Genomic DNA, 26,756 nt, shown 5'->3' on the forward strand with positions numbered 1-26,756 from the left:
GCTTAATGAATTAAATTATAATTAAATGCAGCAGTAACACAAGTACAACAACCAATAAATTCCATCATTTTGATTATTTCATTTCAAAACATGTACCTATTAGCTGAGCTAAATAAGAAATATGGATTTGTGTTAATTTGGAAATTTGTAGTAAATGCAGATTTTTCTAGCTGCCGAATACAGATGATTTTTCGGCACCAGCTGAACGGACAAGGATGAAGTACATGTCCTAGCGGGAGAATTTGGCAAGGAAACTTCAGTGCCTATAAGAGCATGACATTGACAATTCCGCAGCCGAAATGGGCAGCTAGGAGAACCTGTCTTGACCATGGAAAAATGCCTTCAGTTCTTCAAACGTTCTATTCCTTTTATTTTGAAATTCTGTAAAAAACAAATTTAAAACCTAGTTTGGTTGTAAAAAAAAGAAAATTTGTGGCTCTGCTGCTACACTTCTTACTATCATAACTATACAAAATTACATTATTTACACTTCAATGTACAGATTGTATTCCTTTTAAAAAAATACTTTGGTGGGAAATAATTTTTGACTGCATTTAGAAAATTCTTAATACATGGATTTGGTATTAATGTACTGTATGTGCATTGGTCTTATGGATTTAAATATGTTAACTTGTGTTGAAGGGCACTAATGTGTCTTCCATAGCAAAATCTTCTGTAGGGTAAAATAAAACAAAAAATAAATTAATAGTTGACTACAGTGGTTTTTTTTTGTTTTTTTTTTATATTGTTAAAAAGATAACCTCATTTTATACAAATGTTCTCATTTCAAATACATTTTCTCCGATGGCTCATTTCAGAGTCGAGAAAAGTACTCTCATAACATTGACTTTCTTAGTTTTTTTACTTAAATCAGTTTATTAAGTATATACTTTTTTATAGTTTTCATCATTATGTTCCGGTATTGTTAAATTAACGTAGATAAAAATATCACAAGCAAAAATACTATATTTAAAAAGCTATGTGAAAATAAGAATTGATGTGTAAAAATAAAGTTTACTTAAAATATTTTAAAGTATAATATTTTTGTGTCTAGCCTAAAATTTTCTAAAGCAATAAAAACCCCTGATTTGGAACATACATACAATAAAATACAAAATCATCATAATGCATACATGAATAGCTACACAATTGTAAAATATCTAATTAAAAAAAAAAAACAATTTGTAACGTGATTTTTAGCCAAACAAGCTTGAAACCGAAATTCATTTTTAGTACTATTGTATATTTTAACTTTTCATTACCATGCACCATTTCTTTGGTTTCCATAAATGTTTCTATTTGTTTAAACAAACAGAAGTTTTATGGATGTAAATACAGGGTTGTTCTACATCTTTTCATCATCAAAAAACAATTTTTTACATGCTTAGTATCTATTCAATGGCTACATACACTGTTAAAGAAAAGTTTCATATAAAATTATCTTGTAAAAAATTCCCATTCACAAATTGTGTACTCAAAGGGTTTGTATTCAAATTAAATTTGATATTTTTTCATTTTCTTTTTTTTTTCAATGAACATACACTTTATTGTATGTAACATATACCGTACAAAACAAATTATTAAATCCAGAAAATATTATTAGGGAAAAACTCTTTGCTTTTTAAATAGGCACCATATATCATGTTTAGCATAAAATGTTGTCTTGTAAAAAACTTAACTAAATTCTATTTATTGATTTAGACAATCTTTGTTACACAACATAATTTTGTTTTTTGATTAAGTACATTTTTTACCCTATAAAACAGACAACTATTTTTTACAATGTAATTACAATATTCACCTACTTACATCATTTACAGTATTTCTAACAATATCTAAAAACATGTTTCTAAAACATTTGTGTTCTAAAATAGGAAGTCAGGTTTTTACCGGAACAGTCATAGTTATCTGAAGGCGCCTTTTAAGTCACTGGATCCAAGAAGGCACAATATCAGCATCTGTAAAAAGATAAACTATTTCATTTAAGAGCACAAAAAACTTTTTAAGATGGATAAGATGTGCTTGATTAAGGCACTGAGTCCCAGGCGTACAGGGTGAGGCAATGAGAGCGCCTCAGTTTATAAATAGGGAAAATTTAATACTATTTTCTATATACATATAAATAGTTCATCAAAATACAGCTTAAATCCTATGCCATTTCAACTTAAAAACGTCCTTCAAGGAACGTCTGGTCCTAATCAGAGTTCCTTTTGCTTGAAAACTCCATCGATTACTCGTTCCTGCATTTCTTCAGGGATCACTTAAACTGCCTGAGCAATACTTGCCTTCAAGCAAATCTCTTGGGACACTTTGAAAAACCTTGAACTTTTCAAGTAACAGGGAGAACCCTAAAAAAGAAAAAAAATAGAGCCAACATAAGTTTCCTACAGTGAAGGTTTCCTGGCAAAAATAATACCTTGGTGAAGGTCTGGGGTCTTGTGTGGAGCAAGAATGCACGGCATTCTCACTCTGATTTTGCCAATAGTCTAAAATATTATTTCGATGTAAGTCAGTTCTTAGACGATGAATGTTCCCTTACTGGAGAATTTACGACTACGTTGAACTTCCCAAAAGTTCACCAAATCACCGAGTAATCAGTTGGGTCTCAGGTTTGAATCTTTTGGTGTCTTCAGACACATTTGCTACTTGAACTTATAATTTGAGCTGATGACTGTGAATTTAGGTCTCAAAAGCTATAATAACTAAGAGGACATTGTGGTGACATTTTCATCATATACTTCCTTATCTCATAATTATCTCAAAGATCATCCTATCTCACCTAGATGACGTTGTTACTCTGCAGCTCCACGCTGCCCCGCTGTCTGGGATGGTAGCTGACAGAGCTGTAGGCGGGGCTGTCTCCAGATGATCCCGGCAGGCCCCCGTTGGCAAGGCTCAACCTGTGGTTGGAGTTTCGCTTTTGAGTTCTGCGTTTCACAGTCAACGGCTCGTCCCCCCGCCAGCCGTGGATCTCTGGGTCGTACGGCTCCAGCGTTGCGATGTATTCCCGCAGCGTCATCGGGCCCATCTCAATGTTCTCGCTGCCATTGTCACCTGCAAAAGATCAAGAACTGTCAGAAAGGGAACAAAATTATGTTTTGCAAGCCTAGGTTTGCATGTGATATACTATATAGGGCTGAGAAATAATTACACCCCCTCCACCAACCTTGTGGAGAAATGTTTCTCTTTTTGTGCCCCAAACAAAAAATATAAACCCTCTTGCGACTGGTGGGCCTGGGTCCATTAATTAAACCAATAAGGTATAATTATTGATAGAGGGTATAGTTAGTTTTTCAAAAAAATATTTTATACAAACGTGGATTAGATGGCACCTTGTAATTTGAAGATAGAGTTGAATGAGTAAAGAAGAGATTTAAGCATGTATATAATTCAGTGGTGGTCTCAGTGAGAGGGGTATTGGGGATATATCCCTATATATCCCCCCCCCCCTATTTATTTAGGTAGTAAATGTTATGCAGATTACAACCATATCTTTTAAGCTTGATTTGGACAAAGAATAACAGAGAAATTATTGTTTTTTTGCCATACCTACAGCGTTCTCCGTTTAAACAATGTTAAACAGTAGTTTTAATAATTTCACATTGATTAAATGGAGAAAACGGAAAAATATAAGTTTTCTCAGTTATTCTTTGTTCAAATTAAGCTAATAAGATATCGTTGTAATTTGCATAAAACTTACTAACTTTAACATGCCCTGCAAATATTTTGTAAAATTAACTGTTTTCATGGAATTTGGCATCAAATAATTTTTAAAACAGCCAATTTCAAGCGGTTCAAGAGTTTTTATTCATATTTTGCTCAAGAATATTGGTCAATAAGATAAAAATTTTTACAGAATTTCAACGCCTAGCTCAAGACATAAAAGATTTATGAATGTTTTTGTAAAAATCATATACAGACAGATATACCGAAAACTAAATGAGATAGGACATACGTTATATTATTTTTTTTTTATTTTGACATGCTGAATAACGTGACTAAGTTTGTATGGTTGCAAGACACTCTGTATGAATTTGAACAGATAATGTTTTTTGCCTCTGGAGACATCAAAACGTAAAAGTAAATAGGTCCCAGATCTACGTCTTACCATGAGCCTGCTAATTTTAATTTTTTAATCAAATCAGTGTACTAAATTGTTTTTTTTTAAGCTCTACAAAATTGTTTGGAGAGAAATTACAAAATTTGATGTTTTGGGGGTCAAAAACGGGAAACCCCAATTTATATTCTAAAGCAACCTATACAACCCCGTACCCCATAGTCCGATCGTGCTGGTTCAAAAACTCGTTCGAATAAATGTAGGTTTACACGTTAGTACCGATTTTCGTCATAACCGGATCATTTTTGCCCCAGTTATCATGCTAACGGACACGTATGTAGACCCTAAATATATGGATTTGAACGGATGGTGTTTTTGGTCTCTGGGGACATCAAAACGTAAAAGTAAATCGGTCCCAGATCTACGTCTTACTATATGAGCTCTTCGGCAATAGCATCTATATATAAATCCAAAAGTACCCATGAACTTTTGAGAAAACTACAAGTCACACTCCCATAAACCATATACTTAAATTGTTCGTCATGACGAGAAACCTTGCGCAAAACTATCCATTATTTCATCAATTGCCCTTTAAGGTCGTAATTCCTTTTTAAAGGGAACTTTTCATTGAGCGGAGTGAGCGAAGCGAGCGAAGCTCTTATACGTCGACTCTTATGCATTTCGTAATACGCAAACTCCTCCTAGACGGCTGAATCAATCGTTTTCAAATTTTGCATGGTGATAAAGACCATATCGGTGAGTGCCAACATCTATATGGCGTTAAAAAATTCTCTCAGGAATCCGCCCCACTGGGTCTCAAAGTTTCAATGTAATCCTTATGGAAGCAGTATTTGACACATGAACCAAGACATGTGATCAGCTGTTGACTTTTGAATGCAGTAGATAAATAAATAGCTGATAGCATTATTCTACAGATATTAGAACAGAAACGGTATGGATCATAAATATAATAAAATGACGACACTAGTTAGTACTAAAGGTGAGCAGTCTGGAGTGTGGAAACTGTTTATGACGATTAGATTTAGGTATCTGCATTCCAAAAACTATAAGGCAAGGGAGGAAAACGGGCCCGCGACGTAGGAAGTGATGAAGGAAGTAGTCAAGGCGAGCTGTCCGGAGTGTGGGATCTGCTTATGACCATTATATTAAGGTATTTGCAATCCTATGATGCTATGGGAAGGGAGGAAACCAGGACCGTGACTTAGGAAGTGGTGAAGGAAGTAGTAAAGACGAGCAGTCCGGAGTGTGGGAACTGTTTATGACGATTAGATTAAGGTATCTGCAATCATAATATGCTATGGGAAGGGAGGATAACGGGTCCGCGACGTAGGAAGTGATGAAGGAAGTAGTCAAGGCTAGCTGTCCGGAGTGTGGGAACTGTTTATGACGATTAGATTAAGGTATCTGCAATCATAAAATGCTATGGAAAGGGAGGTAAACAGGTCCGTGACGTAGGAAGTGGTGAAGGAAGTAGTAAATGCGAGCAGTCCGGAGTGTGGGAACTGTTTATGACCATTATTGAGCGGAGCGAGCGAAGCGAGCGAAGCTCTTTGGGATCAACTTCAATGCAAACAATATAACACCATCACTCAATAACTTCTGAACACATTTCAGCCAAACTTAACAAGACTACTTAGACTAATAATGAGACGGTTTGTAAACAAACAAATTTCAATTAGATAATGCTAATGCAATTTAAAACTAACTTAAAATTTCAAATTTTTAACATTAGGCTTATGGGACTAAAGTAGTTATGACAGTTTTTTTGTTTACAAGAAAAATGTAAACAAGAGAATCATAAGGTATTTCTGAACTTTCTATACTTTTCTTTTAAACGTTTTTAAACCATTCGTATGATTTTAATAAACAAGAAAATGCCGTTAAAACATTTTTTTGAGGTGCGGAATTTACAGAAAATCGAGAAAATATACGGAACTACTTTCTCAATGCGCGGAGCATAAACAAGGAGCGGAGGGATACGGACCAGTGACTACTTTCTTGGGAACCTATTTGTGTTGCCAGCTGATTAGAAACAGCCAATGTTAGAAATCAGGATTTAATAAGCGATATATCGAACCACATCGAAATCGATATTTAATCCGATAATACATCACAGATTATATTATGTTGAATTACATCGACGGTGCAGTAAGTTATTACACTTATTAATAAAACGCAGATTTAACACTGATCTAATTTAGGCATGTGGGGAAGGTCGGGGTTTATGAGTATTCGTGACTACATTTGTTTTGAAGTAAGGTTAGATTAGGAAGGTAAAGTGTAGGTTAGGTAGGTGATCGAGTTGTTTATTTGTGTTGCACCATATAATTTTTATCTTTTGGAATAGTTGGTTAAACGGGGAAACGATTTCAAAAATGTTTGCATATGGTCTTAACAAACCATCTACTGTATTCTAGCATTGACTCTATATAAAGTCAATGATTGTAGCAAATTACTACATAAAAACCAAAAGAAAAGAACATTTGGATTTGGACCTTTGCCCATAGCAAAACTAACATATAATTTATGAAATGTGAAAAGTTGTACATCATTAAATACTATTCTGTAATATTAATAATTGTTCGGCAAATCCTCATTTTAATGGCTCGGCTGAAAATGGAATCTGCATTTTGTGAAACAGTAATTTGGTAACAATTTAGTAATTTCAAATGTTGATAACCTATATAAATACTGTTATTTGATTGCCAAGCCACGGACTATACATACGTCCAGTTACAACCGTAATAATAAGCAAATAATTAATTACCTGGGCTTATAGAAGTACACTTTTAACCACGGTATGGATAATTGTCTAGGCCTGTCCAGAAGTAGGTTACTAATTTCTAATTATATTATATCTACATTGTATATTTAAGGCATGTCTTCCCTTCTTATTATTATTATGTTTTCACTTAAATCAGCTGAATGCTATGTTTACTTAAATTACTTATGTTTAGGCCTACATTTCAGCCATCTTATTGTATTGTTTAATAAATTAGTCTTTTTGCAGTTTTTACGTTTTTACACATTGAAATACATGATTGATAATTCAGTTCATTTTAGTCTTTTAAAGGTGTTTTACATTGAGTCTTGCATTGAAATAGCCCTACATTTTTCGTAGGCCTATGTTTTATCAATTTTAATCAATGAAACAAGCATTATAATACATCTATTGACTTTTTTACATTTAGTTACTTATACAAATATCAAATCACGTTTGTTCCGCTCAACTGGCTTTCACCTCTCTGAAAGCAACCCTAGTATTAAGGTATTTGCAATCCTAAGATGCTATGGGAAGGGAGGAAAACGGGTCCGGGACGTAGGAAGTGATGAAGGAAGTAGTCAAGGCGAGCTGTCCGAAGTGTGGGAACTGTTTATGACGATTAGGGCAAGGTATCTGCAATCCTAAAATGCTATGGGAAGGGAGGTAAACAGGTCCGTGACGTAGGAAGTGGTAGAGAAAGTAGTATAGGTGAGCAGTCTGGAGTGTGGGAACTGTTCATGACGATTAGATTAAGATATCAACAAACATAAAATGCTATGGAAAGGGAGGTAAACAGGTCCGTGACGTAGGAAGTGGTGAAGGAAGTAGTAAATGCGAGCAGTCCGGAGTGTGGGAACTGTTTATGACCATTATATTAAGGTATTTGCAATCCTATGATGCTATGGGAAGGGAGGAAAACGGGCCCGCGACGTAGGAAGTGATGAAGGAAGTAGTCAAGGCGAGCTGTCCGGAGTGTGGGATCTGCTTATGACCATTATATTAAGGTATTTGCAATCCTATGATGCTATGGGAAGGGAGGAAACCAGGACCGTGACTTAGGAAGTGGTGAAGGAAGTAGTAAAGACGAGCAGTCCGTAGTGTGAGAACTGTTTATGACGATTAGATTAAGGTATCTGCAATCATAATATGCTATGGGAAGGGAGGATAACGGGTCCGCGACGTAGGAAGTGATGAAGGAAGTAGTCAAGGCTAGCTGTCCGGAGTGTGAGAACTGTTTATGACGATTAGATTAAGGTATCTGCAATCATAATATGCTATGGGAAGGGAGGATAACGGGTCCGCGACGTAGGAAGTGATGAAGGAAGTAGTAAATGCGAGCAGTCCGGAGTGTGGGAACTGTTTATGACCATTATATTAAGGTATTTGCAATCCTAAGATGCTATGGGAAGGGAGGAAAACGGGTCCGGGACGTAGGAAGTGATGAAGGAAGTAGTCAAGGCGAGCTGTCCGAAGTGTGGGAACTGTTTATGACGATTAGGGCAAGGTATCTGCAATCCTAAAATGCTATGGGAAGGGAGGTAAACAGGTCCTTGACGTAGGAAGTGGTAGAGAAAGTAGTATAGGTGAGCAGTCTGGAGTGTGGGAACTGTTCATGACGATTAGATTAAGATATCAACAAACATAAAATGCTATGGAAAGGGAGGTAAACAGGTCCGTGACGTAGGAAGTGGTGAAGGAAGTAGTAAATGCGAGCAGTCCGGAGTGTGGGAACTGTTTATGACCATTATATTAAGGTATTTGCAATCCTATGATGCTATGGGAAGGGAGGAAAACGGGTCCGGGACGTAGGAAGTGATGAAGGAAGTAGTCAAGGCAAGCTGTCCGAAGTGTGGGAACTGTTTATGACGATTAGGTCAAGGTAACTGCAATCCTAAAATGCTATGGGAAGGGAGGTAAACAGGTCCGTGACGTAGGAAGTGGTAGAGAAAGTATAGGTAAAAAAGAAAGTAGTATAGAAAGTAGTATAGGTGAGCAGTCTGGAGTGTGGGAACTGTTCATGACGATTAGATTAAGATATCAACAAACATAAAATGCTATGGGAAGGGAGGAAAAAGGGTCCGTGACGTAGGAATGATGAAGGATGTAGTCAAGGCGAGCTGTCCGGAGTGTGGGAACTGTTTATGACGATTAGATTAAGGTATCTGCAATCATAAAATGCTATGGAAAGGGAGGGAAACAGGTCCGTGGCGTAGGAAGTGGCGAAGGAAGTAGTCAAGGCAAGCTGTCCGGAGTGTGGGAACTGTTTATGACGATTAGATCAAGGTATCTGCAATCCTTAAATGCTATGGGAAGGGAGGTAAACAGGTCCGTGACGTAGGAAGTGGTGAAGGAAGTAGTAAAGGCGAGCAGTCTGGAATGTGGGAACTGTTCATGACGATTAGATTAAGGTATCAACAAACATAAAATGCTATGGGAAGGAAGGAAAACGGGTCCGCGACGTAGGAAGTGATGAAGGAAGTAGTCAAAGCGAGCTGTCCGAAGTGTGACAAGTGTTTATGACGATATTAAGGTATCTGCAATTATAAAATGCTATGGGAAGGGAGGAAAACGGGTCCGCGACGTAGGAAGTAATGAAGGAAGTGGTCAAGGCGAGCTGTCCGGAGTGTGGGAACTGTTTATGACGATTAGATCAAGGTATCTGCAATCCTAATATGCTATGGGAAGGGAGGTCACAGGTCTGTGACGTAGGAAGTGGCAAAGAAAGTAATAAATGCGAGCAGTCTGGAGTGTGGGAACTGTTGATGACGATTAGATTATGGAATCTGCAATTTTAAAATGCTATGGGAAGGGAGGAAAACGGGTCCGCGACGTAGGAAGTAATGAAGGAAGTGGTCAAGGCGAGCTGTCCGGAGTGTGGGAACTGTTTATGACGATTAGATAAAGGTATCTGCAATCCTAATATGCTATGGGAAGGGAGGTCACAGGTCTGTGACGTAGGAAGTGGCAAAGAAAGTAGTAAATGCGAGCAGTCTGGAGTGTGGGAACTGTTGATGACGATTAGATTATGGAATCTGCAATTTTAAAATGCTATGGGAAGGGAGAAAAAAGGTCCGTGACGTAGGAAGTGATGAAGGAAGTAGTCAAGGCGAGCTGTCCGGAGTGTGGGGACTGTTTATGACGATTAGATAAAGGTATCTGCAATCATAAAATGCTATGGAAAGGGAGGTAAACAGGTCCGTGACGTAGGAAGTGGTGAAGGAAGTAGTAAATGCGAGCAGTCCGGAGTGTGGGAACTGTTTATGATTATTATTTTAAGGTATTTGCAATCCTATATGCTATGGGAAGGGAGGAAAACGGGTCCGGGACGTAGGAAGTGATGAAGGAAGTAGTCAAGGCGAGCTGTCCGGAGTGTGGGAACTGTTTATGACAATTATATTAAGGTATCTGCAATCATAAAATGCTGTGGGAAGGGAGGAAAACAGGTCCACGACGTAGGAAGTGGAAAAGGAAGTAGTCAGTACAAGCTGTCCGGAGTGTGGGAACTGTTTATGACGATTAGGTCAAGGTATATGCAATCCTAAAATGCTATGGGAAGGGAGGTAAACCGGTCCGTGACGTAAGAAGAGGTGAAGGAAGTAGTAAGGTGAGCAAAGTGGAGTGTGGGAACTGGAAACCGTTTGTAGCGGTTAGATTAATGTATCTGCAATGCTGAAATGCTATGAGAAGGGATGGAAGCATCCCCACGACATAGAAAATGGTGAAAGAAGTAGTAAAGGCTAGCAGTGCGGAGTGTGGGGAATGTTTGTGACAACTAGATTAATATATCTAAAATACTAAATTGCTATGGAAAGTGATGAAAACAGGTCCACGATGTAGGAAATGGCTTAGAAAGTAGTAAAGTATGAGCATAGTGTGAAAACCGTCTATGGCAGTTAGATTGATGCATATTTAATCCAAAAATGCTATGAGAAGGGAAGGAAACAAGTCTATGACGTAGGAAATGCTGAAGGAAATAGTAAGGCTTGCAGTGCAGAGTGTGGGAACTGTCTTTGGCAATTACATTAATGTATCTGCAATCCTAAAATGCTATGGGAAGAGAGGGAAATAGGTCCACGACGTAGGGGGTGGTGAGGAAGTAGTAAAGGTGAGCGTGTTGAGTGTGGGAATGGATTAATTTATCTGCAATGCTAAAAAACTATGGGAAGAGACTGTAGACTGTAGGTTAAAATAGTTACGAAGCACGAATCGATACATATTTTGATACATGCAATCGTTTATAATAGTAATTTACAACTGAGTTGACAACAGCTGATTTTTACTCCACTTCCTAAAGAGTAAAAATGCTACTTTAGACCCGCAACGCATGCATTACAAACGACTGGTATTACTGCAGTATGACCAAAACAATATAATATAAACCCTTGATGACTCCGCTCAATTTTGTGGATGCCTCTGCGAACGCCACCTAGTATACCTAATGTTAAAAATACCTCAGCTGTACTTACTTGTTTGTATTACTGTATTCTGTTTTGTTTATTTCAGCTGAACTAAATCAATCAATAATTTTATTAATACCAAAGCATATGTAATCTTTGTTAATACTAATTAATTCAAACGGGGTGAAGCCCGTGGGTAACAGGTAACAGCTAGTTTCCATAATAATGTGTAATTCAATAATTCACTAGGAGAGCCGAGGCGAGCAACAGTTCGCCTATTCCCCGCTAGATGTCACCACCCGGCCACACAGTTCGTTTCGTCACCACTAGATGTCACTCAAACAGATCAAGCTGAATGCTTCAAAGTTTATTTATTTATTTATATTATTAAGGTACAAAAACAAATTAACATTCACCTAAAAGAAAGACCAACACTTATAAACTATAAACCATAGGACAATATTGCCATTTAAAGCCGGGGTAGTTTACTATTAGTCCTTTGTATCCTTCGGTACTCGCAGGGATTTTTGAGTTACTAGTGTATGACTACCGCGCTTGGCTCTGCTCTGTTACAGATATTAAGTCATTCGTGAAAAACATTCTTTGAAAAGCCGAAAGTCGTGTCTCTTAGTGGAGACTGATGATTGGCTTATAATCATGAAATAAAGCCCTATCAACGATAGGGTAGGGATGGATCATTGGATCGTAGTAAATCGACGATCGGCTTAAGACAAATGTAATCAGTTGGGACTTATTGGAAGGTCTCTCGCAACATGTCAACAAATCATCAAGGAAAAACAAATAACTTAGTAGTATAATATTTGAACTGTTTTTATGGTTGTTGGCTATCTTATTCTAATGGAAATAAACTAAAGTAAACTAATGTTGTCATGTAATTTTTTTTTTCAAATTAACCTGTGTGCTTATTTTTGAGTCTATTTTAATTTTTAAATTGATTCTACACATTTACAGGAAAATATCTTTCTATCAGTATGTGTATATTTTCCCTGTGATGCACACAAGCTGAGAATAAAAGGTTTAAAGAAACATGCTAGCCTATTAATATATAGATATGTTGATCAAATTTGGAAAATTCATAATTTCACCTTATACTCCATAACCTTGTACATTTGGTCGATATACATTCTTCATTTTTAATAATTTCGATGTTAATCTACAAATGCTTAGGGAGTCGACAGAGGTGCGTAGAGTGCAGGACATATCCCCTCAAACTCAAGGTTCAAATCCCGCCAATCACCAATGGATTTCATCAAGTTATGATGCCACTATCCTCAATGCCTTATGTAAAAAAACGGTTCTGGGCTGGAGCGTTGTACGATGTCATGGCGGGATGTAATATACCCCCGCCGCAGCAAACCTGCAGACTAGGCAAATTTCCTTTACGTAGCTGGTTTGATGGTTTCCCACTAAAATATTCCCTTAAAATTTTCAGATTTGTCCTATTACGAAATAAATTAAAGTAGTTTTAATGAGTACAATACTTAAGTGTACAGGGAGGATAATAAAGGGAGTTACTGAAGTGTTGATACCTTAGTTTGAAATAAACAAATTAGGAAAAATTCAATCAAAATATATCAATAAACAATTTAACTGCAGCAGTTTATTTATTGTCCATAAGAATAGCATAGGAATTTAAAATTTACAGTTTTTAGTGATTTTCCCATAATATAGGGAATAATTTGTTACCGTAGGTCTCATGGTAAGACCTAGACCCGGGACCCATTAACTTTTTCGTTTTGAGGTGTCCAAAGGCAAAAAACACCCTCCATTCAAATATTATTAAATTGGATATTGTTCACATGTAGGGCTACTGTAATTAATATTAATAAAAATGAACCATAGTAATCTTTTTAAATTTTTTTAATGACTTTGCATAAGTCACCATTGACTATTGGATACAGAAGTATTGTATTAATAGTGAAATATATTACTAAATGAATTAAATAATAAAACGTTTAGTACTCAAAGTTATCAATTTATTCATTATACTGTATATGTATACAGACGCCATTCAATGTACATACTTGTATACGATTGATGAATAAAGTTATTTTCAATTCAATATATTATGTGTCCGTTAGCGCGATAACTCGACCAAAAATTATTCGATTTTGATTAACGAACGAGTTCACGAACCAGCGTGATCAGTCAAAGGGGACGGGGGCTTAATGGGATAACAATACGTCTTTTCCATTTTGACCCTAATAACAAAAAATTTCACCATTTTTTCCATGTTGTAGAGCTTAAATAAATAATTTGGTATATCGAAGTGTTTTTGTATGTCTAACGGTTACGGAGATGATTAAAAAATGTAAATATAAAATTCGCATGTTATACTTATGGGTAATAAACAAATTGTTGTGATTTGCTTGTTCATGAATATATTTTAATACAATTCTGTAATTTTGTTTATTTAATAGATTGTTATCAACATTTCAATAAAAAAAAAAACACCTCAATACCTTCCCTGTAGCAGCAAACTTAAGTACAGTACTCATAAAAATTAATGTCATTTAAATAAGAAATTAATCTGACATTTTTAAGGGAATATTTTAGTATAAAACCAGCCTGGTAAATGGAAATTCACTTAGTCTGCAGGTTTGCTCTGGCGGGGTGTTTGATTTTTTCAGTAACCACTAGGCATACAGCAACACCTCAGTGTACTAAATTGTTTTTTTAGGCTCCACAAAATTGTTTGGAGATAAATTACAAAATTTGATGTTAGGGGGTCAAAAATTGGAGAACCCAATTTATATTCCAAAGCAACCTATACAACCCCCGTACCCATAGCTTGATCATGCTGATTCAAATACATGTAGGTTTACACGTTAGTACCCAATTTTATTATAATCTGATATTGTTTGCTCAAGTTATCATGCTAACGTGCAAGTAAATAAATATATATATAGAAATATATGAATTTTTACGGATGGTGTTATTTTGCCTCTAGGGATATTAAGACGTATAATTAATATAAATCCGTCCCGGTGCTATTAGTCTTACTATGTGCCCTAGGTAAATGTTTTCCCCTAATGGGAAATTCAAGATATTCAAGAGCCGAGCGGAGCCCGAAAGGATTTTTGAGATAAGAATAATGTGCCTATGTTAATCGGGAATGTGAGCTTTAATCACACCAAATTTCAGCCCAATCCGACCAGTATTTTTCGCGCTTACTTGCCACAAACATCCATCCAAACATTCAAACTTTCTCACTTATAATATTAGTAGAATTTGAATAACATTAATTTGAATGAGGTTTGCTGCCACAGGGAAGGTAGTGAGGTGTTTGTTTGTTGAAATGTTGATAGCTTAGTATGAAATAAACAACGCTTCAAGATACAAAATTATTTCCTTTTTTTAAGCCCTACAAAATGGTTCAAAAATAATTCATTGGCTATTTAAAATATGATTTGGATTTTTTAGATTTTCTGAAGAAAATAGATAGTCCAATAGTAATAGTTTTCCGCTATATGGGAAATTCGGGAAATTCAAGTGCCGAGGCTGGCTAAAGTTCGCATATTCACCGCTGTGTGAACTACCAAAACGACAGAGCGGCCTAGTTCATCTAGTCACCGCTAGGTCTCACCACCAAAACCATAGAGCGACCCAGTTCGTCTATTCACCGCTAGGTGTCACTCAAACAGATCAAGCTGAATCCATCGAAGTTTATGCATGTATTAATATTATTAAGGTACAAAAACAAATTTAAAATATGTAAGATGAACCCTAACACTTATTAACTATAATTTAAATGACAATTTTGCGATTTAAAGCCGTGGTAGTTTACTATGAGTCCTCTGTATCCATCGACACTCGCAGGGAGTTTTGAGTAGCCACTAGTACATGAGTTGCTTCTAACCATACTTTCGTTGACTTCCTGGTGGCTTCCGTCATCTAAACTAACACTAAATAATACATTGTTTTAAAAGCCGAGAGTCGTGTCTCTTACCTGAGACCGATAATTGGCTTACTATCATGAAATTATGTCCCTCCCCTCCCTCCCTTCGATGAACGAAACTTTAACGACATAAAACCACCGCACCGTGCCGAACGGGAACGCATCGTCGTGCATATAACCATAGACTAACCAACACAAGTAGACTTCTCATCCCATTGTAAATTTTGAAGCACGTTTTTCGTGTCTAGTTCATGTAAGTGACACAAAGGCGCTAGTGTCGATGAAACTTTGTTTCCGTTATTTTAGGGTTAATTTCTTGATTTGTGCTTTACTGTTTGGTTATATAACTAGGGGACAAGTTATTGTTTATGATTAGATCGAATTATTTGGTTAAACGAGGTTTTAAATGGCTGTAATAACGGGAAACAAATTGTAAACAAAACACGACCTCTACATAAACCGTACATGAACTAACAATAAAATTGTCTTCAGCTGTTCCATAAGGATGAGAAATCTACTAAGGGAGTATGTTTTATCTATGATATAACTGAACTGTGCGCGGCAAATTGTTTTCTCTATCACTGTCGCTGTCAAAACTTATCGTTTGTAGGTTAAATTTTATTTAATTTAACTGTCATAACCTAACCAAACTTGCTGATTATGAAAAAATCGAATGAAGGCTAATCGAAAAAATAGTTCTGTTTATAAACTCAATTTTTAAATGCATCAAACTCAATTTTATAATTTTTTAATTATAAAATTAAACTGTCATAACCTAACCAAACTTGCTGATACAGGTAATAAAAAAATCTAAAAAATACTTCTGTTTATAAAATAACATTATAAATGCCTCAAATTCAATTATATGATTTATTAATTATAAAATTAAACTGTCATAATCTAACCGAACCAAAGTTTGGTGCAGATCAGTCAAAAGGGCTCCACCCCAGAGGGCTTTAAGGGGTCCAATGTCAGACTTTTGGAACTACAACGTTTACAAATAAATATAATTTAAAAGCAGATGTTTACTTTTGCCAAATTTACTGTTTTGTAGGTTTGAATAATCACAACATTCTGTATTAGTCATGATTTGGAATAGTGTCACAACGTTTCCACAGAATGCAGCACAGAAACTATTTTACTTATAGAAAAGTCCAAATATATTAAACCCCAATCGCAGCACACCCGTGCACTCAACAACGTTTAAATTCCCTCCTACTGTATTAAATATGTAAACATAAAAAGTAAAACCTATATATTTATACACCTAATAAATATTTAAAGAAATAGATTGCAAAGAATAAATTACCATTTAAAATAATAGTTAGAGCAGCAACGCTATGGGTAACTGCTAGTTTATATATATGTAAATCGATATTGACCCCTATTTTCGATGGTCCATCTAAGTGCATTGACTATTAATATACAAATTAATAGGCAGTGCAATTCAATAGGTCAGTGCCCCGGAGAAATTCACTTAGGTCGTTATCATATGGATCTTGGATAGATCAATGACCAGAGAGCAAGGTTAGGCCGGGGGTGAAGGCTGTAAGGGAGTGCCAATTACGGTAGGCGTTGTAAGGCTTCATGTCACAAAATTCTTCAATATAAACACCGAGTAACTGCAGTTTAACTTGTTGATTGGTCTTATCACTTGTTTAACTATTAGATTGTTGTTGTTATGGAACGTTGTTTGGATGGGATCAAATTGTTTTTGGTAAATTGAATTTTTGTGATTAATTTGTTCAAGGCTACTTTTGATTTTACAGTCTGTTAGGTATTGCTCAAATCTATATAAGTTTGCGTTGGCTTTGTCACAAAATTAAAGTTGTTTTAATTTAAATTGTAGTAACAATAATTTCTTTACGCCACTCCACAACACAATAATGACCGATAGGAATGCACTGTGTAATTAATCGATATTCTGGAGGTTATAACGCCTAACGCGCTAAAGAAGATTTTTGAGAACTTCCTTCTCTTTATTTTATGGCTAGTAATTACAATCGATTATTTTTATTTTAAATTTATTCAGTACTTTCTTGTGTTTAATTGTTGCTTGTGATTAGAATGTCCGAATTTAACCCAACAAGTCTTCTAGTTCAATCCTGAGTGACCATTGTAAGCTTTTTTATTGACTTATTATTCAATTGATTGCGTAGCTAGATAAATTGTGCTTTCTAACATAAAAATTGGATTTTATGATATCAAATGACAATACAGCTCTTGAACTGTTGTTAAAAAAAGGGTAAAAAATGGCGAAAATGCATAGCGTGAAAACTTCAAAACATGTTGGCCTAATCAAAAAAGTTATATCGTAAAAAAAGTTAGTTAGTTTTTACAAAAACACTTTTCAAAATACACAAGGCGTCCAAAACAATCTATTAGATTATATACAAACAAATAAATATGCATACAGTAAAATGTGTTCTATCGACAAAAACTGCACAGTAAAGCACAATAAAACAATGGCGTACAAAGTAAACAGAATTCAAGTAACGATTTCGCCGAATTGAGAATAAAACGAAGGCAATTGGCTGCAGACTTATTGATCAGGTTACATAATCACCAGAACGGTGGTGAGGTCAAGAGCTTGACCTAGGTAATTGTTATACCCTGGTTTGCATGCGAGACACAAGGCTCTTATAGAGACCATTTTCTTTATCTTTGTTCTAATATTTACTAAAGTAGTGATTCAGGTGCATGTATCTTGAATTGGCTTTGAAGTTTCAAGCTGCATCGTGGATTAACGTTTCAGGGAACTTTGAAAGGCTTTACATTGCGTTTCCTGCAATGTTTTCTGATAGAACTTGTATGTGTTTTGGTGGAAAAGAAATTATATGTACCGTGTTTAGGTCTTCAAATTAACTATCTATATGAATTTTCGTGAAAAGAACTGAAAACCTTCATATTTACTGAATGATCATTACCAGAGATTTTAGACAGTTTGTGATATAACACGAAATATTAAGTAAATTTCAAAACGTAATCTACATACTGACAGGAGAAAAATGTTGATATTTTCTTTAGCTAATACATAAGATGAATCTATATAGGGTGTATTTAGTTTAATTTTGTTTTCCTAGAACCCCCTGTGCACTTACTTCAGGCTAGACCAAGGGGTTGCTGCATTATCACTTAGATTACCATTGATAATTTTGTGGGATTTGAACCCGGGACTTCTTGGACCGAAGGCCGGCGCTCTAACCTGTATACCAGCTCGCTCCCCCAACTACCCTATTATTAGAGAAGGACATGATTTAAGTCCGCAATACAGACTGAAGTTGACATGACCAACGATGTAAAGAACTACATCAGCTGTTTATATTGTTGCATGACATAATATGTCTACTCTTTATGGTAGTATCATTGACTTTTGAATAGTACATGGAATTATGTTTAATCTATGGTAGTATAGCAACGCTTTCAAGCAAAACCGAATGAAATTTCACACAATGTTATCGGCAAATTTGTCGTTATCACTTACATGGGCTGTATATTGTGGATATTTATTGGCCTACTTATCCCATGATAAGCAGGTGGCAGGTTCTGACACGGGTAGGTAGATCACCTGTTACATCCACCCAGTACAAAATTCTTTTAAGTTTTGGACCAGGACGAAGTAGATACATTCCCAGTCACATGGAACAAATTCGCATGGGAAGCGAGCTGGTTAAGTGGTGAAGCATCAATGAGGTACCGGGTTCAAATCCCGCCAATTGCAAATTACTTTTATGTGTTTTACAATGGTTTTACATAATCCTCTAGGCCGATCAAATGTGTAATATTTCCGGTTTAGGCTCCTGTGATATGAAGGTGGGACATAGAAAAATAGTTAATTTGTTACCTCTAATACATAAACATAACTTTAGTTTCGTTTTATATTTCATTTGATTGCTCCAGAGTTAAAAGTTATTTATAATTCAATAGTTTTTTTTTTTTTTTTTTTTTTTTATAAACTTATCACACACTTTTTAAATAAGCTCTATATTTCGGCATAAGCCTTCTTCAGGAACAAACGATAACAAATATAAGTGTTTACCACTCTGAATCGGATGGTTTTAGCAAAAATCCAAAATATATATAATTTATAAAGAAGTAAAAAAGAAAATGTTGATAGAAAGAAAAAAAGAAAATATGTTTTATATACTATCTCAAATTTAGACCGGAAGGTGTTTTAGATTTAATTTAATCCAGTCTAAATTTGAGATAGTATATAAAACATATTTTCTTTTTTTCTTTCTATCAACATTTTCTTTTTTACTTCTTTATAAATTATATGTATTTTGGATTTTTGCTAAAACCATCCGATTCAGAGTGGTAAACACTTATATTTGTTATTGTTTGTTCCTGAAGAAGGCTTATGCCGAAATATAGAGCTTATTTAAAAAGTGTGTGATAAGTTTATTTTGGAAAATGATTTAGCCGTTTGGCAATATTATGAAGAAACAATTATAATTTAATAGGTGAGAGTCATAAAAGTTATTATTGGGAGTTACCATTGTTCGTTGTATTATTTCACCAAGATTCTACTATAGAATCTTGTCTTTCTTCTACAGTTTTACTACCAGTACACTGCCGTAAATTTAAAATATAATCACTTAGTGAGCTACCACAATTCGTTGCAGTAGTATATTGATTCACCACTATTCAATTAGTTGTCTCAACTCCTCTATTCCACTAATAAGTTTACTATATTTGTAGGGAATCGCCAAATGTGTGTTTGAAGTGTGTCGTTTCACCGCGAGAGGGTGTGGTGCTATGACCAGTGTGGGGTCGTAGCGTGACCCAGCCCCATGTCGTGAAAATAAGGGCGAAAATGGGCGACGCGGCGGGGCCAACAACCGCCCCCCCCCCCCTCCAAGTATACTTGGGGGAACGCTTAGCTTATTGTTGACTAACTGACAATTTGCTACATGTTGCAAGTGTTGACGGAATAAAACTTTGTGTTGTTTTGATATCTGCGAAGTTTGCCATCAACTTTAATAACTGGCGAAAACTTCATTTTTACAAATTTTTTAAACTAATCGTGGTAAAAAATGTTATCCATTAACATACACTCACCATCACAAAAAGTTCTAAACAATGAATTTATGTTTGAGGTTGAAAAAAATTGGGTTCGCTCAATAAAATAGAAAATCATCGCATCTATTCACACTCATCTTTCTGTCATCCCCTAGTGGATACGCGTTTCAACGTTGTATCTCTAAACACAAACAAATTTAAAATCTAAATAAGTCGTATCATTTGTGTGCATAATGTAAACAAACATTTTGTATAGTACCATTGTACGTTATTGGTGTTTTCTGAATTGCACAAACGATGAAGTTATTGAAATTCGAAAATTAATCACGGAACATGAACAGGATAAGATTTTCTTTGCCTGAGTTTCTTTTATGGTCCTAAAGAACTCCTAAATTCCAAAGACATGAGGGCGAATCAATTGGGAATTTCTATAAAGTTTTGTCCAGTAAACTTTGACATACACTACTAATTGGAATAATTATTTGTGTAACTAGTGTGTGAAGTGGCACTTTGAACTCGTGTTACACATTATATTTTTCCTACAGTTACTATAAAGCATTAAAAAATCGTATTTCAAACAGTAAACATCACGTTTTAGGTTAGTTTAAATCCAAGCGTTGAACGAAATGGGAAACAACTGCACCAGCTGATCGTAGTCGCAGTACCTTTGTGTTGCCAACCTATTTCCAAACGTACACGGATTGCGTGCATAAGAAGCACGTTGTTTTGTGTTGTTTGGTCGGAATACTGGTGTAAGGGAAAAAGGGAGAGTGGCAAAAAAAGAGTGAGAAAAAAGAGTATGGAAAAAAAGAGTGCGGAAAAAAGAGTGTGGCAAAAAAGAGTGCGAAAAAAAGAGTGCGGAAAAAAGAGTGTAGCAAAAAAAGAGTGCGGCAAAAAAGCGAGCGGCAAAATTAATTAAATGCAGCAATTACCAACGTTCTGTGCTATAAATCAGTACAAGGAAGGCCACTTTGGTGACTGTAGGGAAAGAGTATTTTGCAATGTTGCATCCATGTAAAATACACGCATCTCGCAACAGGTACATGCCACGCGTCATCCATGATTGTGAGGATCATCAGCCAGGCAATTACGTGTTATCACCGATACGCCGTCGATTGGTGATAAGAACACTGCGACACTCGCTCCCCACTACTGATAACAGCCAGGTTGATAAAGTCGATAAAATAGCTACTGTACTACCATATAACAACTATAGTGTTGGATATTCAATACTACTACTTTTCGAAATTATCAATATGGTGTTTTGCAATTCCTTTGGGGATGGAACATGTTAAAATATAATCTAGGTGTTGACTTGAAGTGGAAAGGTATGTGTTTAATGTATGGTTACATTATCCTGCCCTACTGTATGAAGTATTGTCAAATTATTCCTTAGTGTTCATTTTTATGTCTGGAGATATATCTTGCCTGAGCTTTGAATGCCGTTTTTACCTTGCCAGATGTTTTTTACAGATCCCTGTTTGATTAAATGTCGAAGCTTTGGATGCTTTCCAAGATTGTTTTTCCCAATTCACTAGTCTCGAATACCAATCTTCGAAAGTACAGTGTTTTGCCAGAGTTCTGGGAAGCGGAGCGAGTGCCGTCCTATTTGTTTGCCGTGGGGTTCATAAACTGTCAAAACCTTCAGATAGGCCCGAGTGCCATTTGACTCCTCATAGCGTAAGAGTGATTCAGTGTAGGGGTAATAGTGGAAGCTGGTGTAGTGAGCAGGATGTAAGGAGATCCGGGTACATTTTCTAAACTGGGCTACCCTAATATCGATTCGATTAGTAAACCTTCATTACATTTTTCATAATCAGCAAGTTTTGCTAGGTTAGGTCATTGACAGTATATTTACAGTATATTTTACCGCTCAAACAAGTTTTGCTCATCCCCCCTGGTCGATCTTTCCACCCCTATACCCGCACCGTGGAACCGGTCACCGATACCTGGCTGGCACTCGCATCGCCAAGCCTGACTGTAAAATAACCATCGTCAAAGGTTTTAGGCAACTAGCACTCGGCCCTACACTCCAGAGTTCCTGCCAAAGGAAATCAGCCTTATCAAAGAGTCGCAATTGTCAAAATCATACTCTGCCAGAACTTTGGTTGTTGGAGAAGTACCACGGCAAGCACCAAGAGTTCCGCTTTCGAAGCTAAACTTTGAGTTCTGAAAGTCGAAGTTGTATCACTTTGCCATAGTTCCGAATCGTAGTTCGGTTCAGTGTGGCGACACAGCATTGCGTGCCTACAGCAAATGTTGTAACTCATCAATTAAGTTACAGTTCCAACTACGACGGTAACAACAGATCAGTACAATGACGTTCAGACGTTAGTATCCCTGCGAAACATTATCGAACCGTTCGCTGGAAACCAGGAAACCTCGTTGGTGGATTAATTCCTGGGACAGATGCGTTTTGTGTTTCTTCCTATGTTTCTTGGTACAGGAGTTGTGTTTTGGAATGAAGTTTGGAGTTTCGTTTAACAAGTATGATACTTTGCTAAACTGAAACTAATGTTTTGTGTGATGTGATATGTCAGTGATCACTGATAGAAGTAGTTCAAGCAGTTTGACAACTTTTTATTTGCTTGTTCCTGGGGAACGAAACTAAGTTTAACTGTTATTTTAGAACACGAATATTATTAGAACATAATATGGGTCAAAAACATATACAAATTACGCCACTGGTCCTAAAATAAACATATGTTTATTATTAAAAAAAAACTGTCCAAAAAGTGCAAAACAGCTGGTATGGCGATAAAGACATTAGGACCAGTGACGTAATTTGTTTATGTTTATGATCCATCACATCACAGTTTCTGTTCCAATATTCTTGTTTTAAAGTGAGTTATTGTCCGAGCGCCACTTTTAGTGTTGTAATTTTAGAAAACAAACGGCATTTTATAGACAGATATTTTATTGATATTTTTATTGATCTAATAGATCTTAAAAATTTTTAAATATTGAAATAACCTACAAATTACTGGGTAGTACGTTGAAATATTGTACTACTAGTAATTAAGTTAATCAATTCAACTTTGAAAAACGTCAAAGGCTCTTTGGTTGATTCGCACTCAATTGTCATAGATAATTTGGATTTTAATAAAACAAGTGTACCCGTTGCTCGAAATCGTAATTGCTAATTATTACAGGAAAGAAGAGTTATTTCCAAACGGAATTAACTCGAAATAAATGTCACAATAATTTTAGGTGAATGTATTCAATTTGACTTAAATATCGAGTATTTTCTGGAGGTATTAACTATGTTAAAAGCTCTTTAATACAAATAAAATTAGGAGGTAAAACAAACTCACCAAAATAAAGGTAAGGGTAATCCATGGTTGTCACAAACTACTTCACACTACACTCACACTAGAATACTCAAAACAAATAACTTTTGCACTTACACTGACAACTTTTTTAATTTAACACAAGAGACCTCCTAACTCACACGTTCACTTGCAACTCAAACTAAATTGACTTCACACACAGACCACTTCCATTCTGTGACTAACCCCATGACGTTTTGGACTGTTATTGTTTGCACTTGTATTTAGAAAAATTCCAGTTTGATTGTAAATTTTTGACTAGCTAGTCATGTTTGTACCACCTGTTCTAAAAACATTGCAATGAGCCAATCTCTGGTTCCAATCGCTAATCCAATCTCAAAATCCAATCTCTGGAGGGAATCTTCTGTTCTAAAAACATTATTGTATATTTTGGAAGAGAAAGTGTTATAAAAATGTTTTGAAAAATTAATACAACAAATTAATAATGTTAGCACATATGGGTAAAAATAATTTAAAACCTCGCTGCAGCAAACCTTTGGACTTAGTGAATTTCCATTTGAATAATTTGATTTTCACTCAAAACTAGGTTTAACAAGTACCTAAGGAATGCTGCTTCAGGCAGAATAAAGTGTGTATTTTCCAACCAAAACTCAAACTCAACATTTTGACGAAAACCATACATAAGATCTACTATGTTCAGGGGGAGAAAGTAAAAACGGGATTCACTAGACTCATAAGGTTGATCTAACGACCTTCTATCCGTTTAATTTCTTAAAGTGAATTCCCAAACGATTTCTTTCAACGTTACAATTACACCATTGTACAATTATGTTGTTCAATTATTCATACGTTTTTGCATTGGCGTGACAAGGTGACTAACAAAGAGTTTCCATGATAACCTCGACGTCAACTTCGGTTATTACTCTTTGTTTGACGTCATTTTTCCTTCTCGTATTTCACCTAATTGTTTTCCGCGAGTTGAGTTTCAATTACGTCATAATTTCTAATTAAATTGCATATTTCTGATTATTTAAACGAAAGCTTAGTGCTATCTATACAGGGTGATTGATATAAGTGTGCCAGTCGTTTTATTCGAAAACTATAAGAGATATAAAAAAAAGTTAAATGGTAAGTGCCTTGGATTTTTTATTTAAAAAATTGTAGTCAAGTCAAAAAAATTATTTTAGCCACCATTTTTCCAATATGGCCGCCAACTTAGATTTTTCTTACGGAACACCCTGTATTTTATGATGTATTCTGGTAGAAAAAGTAATTTTAAGACGATTTTATTCTTGTGATTTTTTTCATAAACCTAACCGTTTTAAAGATAATAATGGTTAAAGTTTTGAAATTTCTGCATGAGAAAGAGTTTCGATAAAGGCCTAAGCAAGCATGCCAGCTGTTTTGCTCGAAAACCATTCAAAATTTCACAACTTAAACCATTATTATCTTTGAAACGGTTAGGTTTATGAAAAAAATCACAAGAATAAAATCGTCTTAAAATTACTTTTTCTACCAGAACACATCATAAAACACAGGGTGGTCCATAAGAAAAATCAAAGTTGGCGGCCATATTGGAAAAATGGCGGCTAAAATAATTTTTTTGACTTGACTATAATTTTTTTAATAAAAAATCCAAGGCACTTACCATTTAACTTTTTTTGATATCTCTTATAGTTTTCGAATAAAACGGCTGGCACACTTATATCAATCACCCTGTATATACAGGGTGAGTTTTAAATGAGTCCCCCCCCCCTACTTTTTTCTACATTTCTTAAGATATCAACTCCGGACCACGTCAGATCATTGTAGTGTAGTAAGTACTTCATTTTGACTGGGTATACATTTTTGGCCACCATCTTGGATCCGCCATATTGGATACAAAGTTTTTTTTTAAATGTAAAGGTAGGGTTGTGACCCATTGTTTTTAAACTAGATTTTTATGCTGAATACGATGCTGCAATTCGTTTAAAAAAATCTTGATCCATTCTAAAGTTATGAGAACTTTTTATAACATTATTTTTAGCCCATTTTAACATTGTGCATTTAGAAACTAAGAACATAATCGCAAAATAGTGCTAGATAAAGATAACTATACACCACATTATATACATCTATATCTAGCACTATTTTGCGATTATGTTCTTAGTTTCTAAATGCACAATGTTAAAATGGGCTAAAAATAATGTGATAAAAAGTTCTCATAACTGTAGAATGGATCAAGATTTTCAAAAACGAATTGCAGCATCGTATTCAGCATAAAAATCTAGTTTGAAATGATGGGTCACAACCCTACCTTTACATTTGAAAAAAAACTTTGTATCCAATATGGCGGATCCAAGATGGCGGCCAAAAAATTTATACCCAGTCAAAATGAAGTACTTACTACTCTACAATGATCTGACGTGGTCCGGAGTTGATATCTTAAGAAATGTAGAAAAAAGTAGGGGGGGGGGACTCATTTAAAACTCACCCTGCATGTGAAAGTATAGCTTTTGATGTCTGTATATTGCTATGAGTGTGTCGTGGAAGTAAGCGTGTAAAAAGCTGAAAGATCAAAATAAATTAGATTATATTTTTCTGTGTTTCCAGGGTACTGAAAGAACCAAATACATGAAAATGTGTCTTTTTTAGTGTTAAAAGTAATGAAAATGGAAAAAGTCTGCCAATGTTCTTTCAGGGATAAAAGACTCAAAATTGTTGAAATGTGTATTTCAAACATTGAAAAGGGCTGGTAGAGTCCAAAAAATACGTTTTAGCGAATTTCCCATATAGGGAATAAGCTATTACCGTAGTAGGCCTACTCATGGTAAGACCTGAAATGTACTCGGGTCCAGGGACCCGAGACCGATCTAATTTTTCAACCGTTCAAATTTATATATATATATATATATATACTAGCTGACCCAGCGAACTTCGTATCGCCTAAGTTATAGGTTTCCCCTAAGACAGACCGATGGAAAGAAAGTACCGTTACGTTTAATTTTCAAGATGATCTCGTTCGCATCGCTCAATCACGTCCTGGTTGAAGTTCGTTCGCTACGCTCACTCACCTTTGGGTTGGAGCTCGTTCGCTACGCTCACTCACCTTTAGGTTGGAGCTCGTTCGCTGCGCTCACTTGCCTTCAGGTTAGCTCGTTCGCTACGCTCACTCGCATCTCTCGTTTGCATCGCTCAATCACGTCCTGGTTGAAGTTCGTTCGCTACGCTCACTCACTTTTGGGTTGGAGCTCGTTCGCTACGCTCACTCACCTTTTGGTTGCAAATTAGCTGTTGTCATAAATGT

The 26,756-nt window shown here is 35.8% G+C and overlaps 1 protein-coding gene across 2 annotated transcripts in view; it reads right to left on the bottom strand.

The window, feature by feature from the left end:
* Positions 1-1,611: 1,611 nt before the first annotated feature.
* The window catches only part of LOC128993250 (uncharacterized), a 36,537-nt gene continuing 11,392 nt past the window's right edge, over positions 1,612-26,756 (bottom strand). For both annotated transcript variants that reach the window (XM_054417033.1, XM_054417034.1), the window contains exons 2-3: positions 2,780-3,054; positions 1,612-1,958 (exon numbers count right to left, since the gene is read on the bottom strand). In XM_054417033.1, the coding sequence (XP_054273008.1) occupies positions 2,780-3,054 (275 nt within the window). In that variant the 3' untranslated portion in view covers positions 1,612-1,958. The remainder of the gene's footprint in view (positions 1,959-2,779; positions 3,055-26,756) is intronic.

Source organism: Macrosteles quadrilineatus, unplaced genomic scaffold (assembly GCF_028750875.1).
Source record: "Macrosteles quadrilineatus isolate MER2022 unplaced genomic scaffold, UCM_ALF_1.0 Scaffold_4__1_contigs__length_99947679, whole genome shotgun sequence".
NCBI classification, from domain to species: domain Eukaryota; kingdom Metazoa; phylum Arthropoda; class Insecta; order Hemiptera; family Cicadellidae; genus Macrosteles; species Macrosteles quadrilineatus.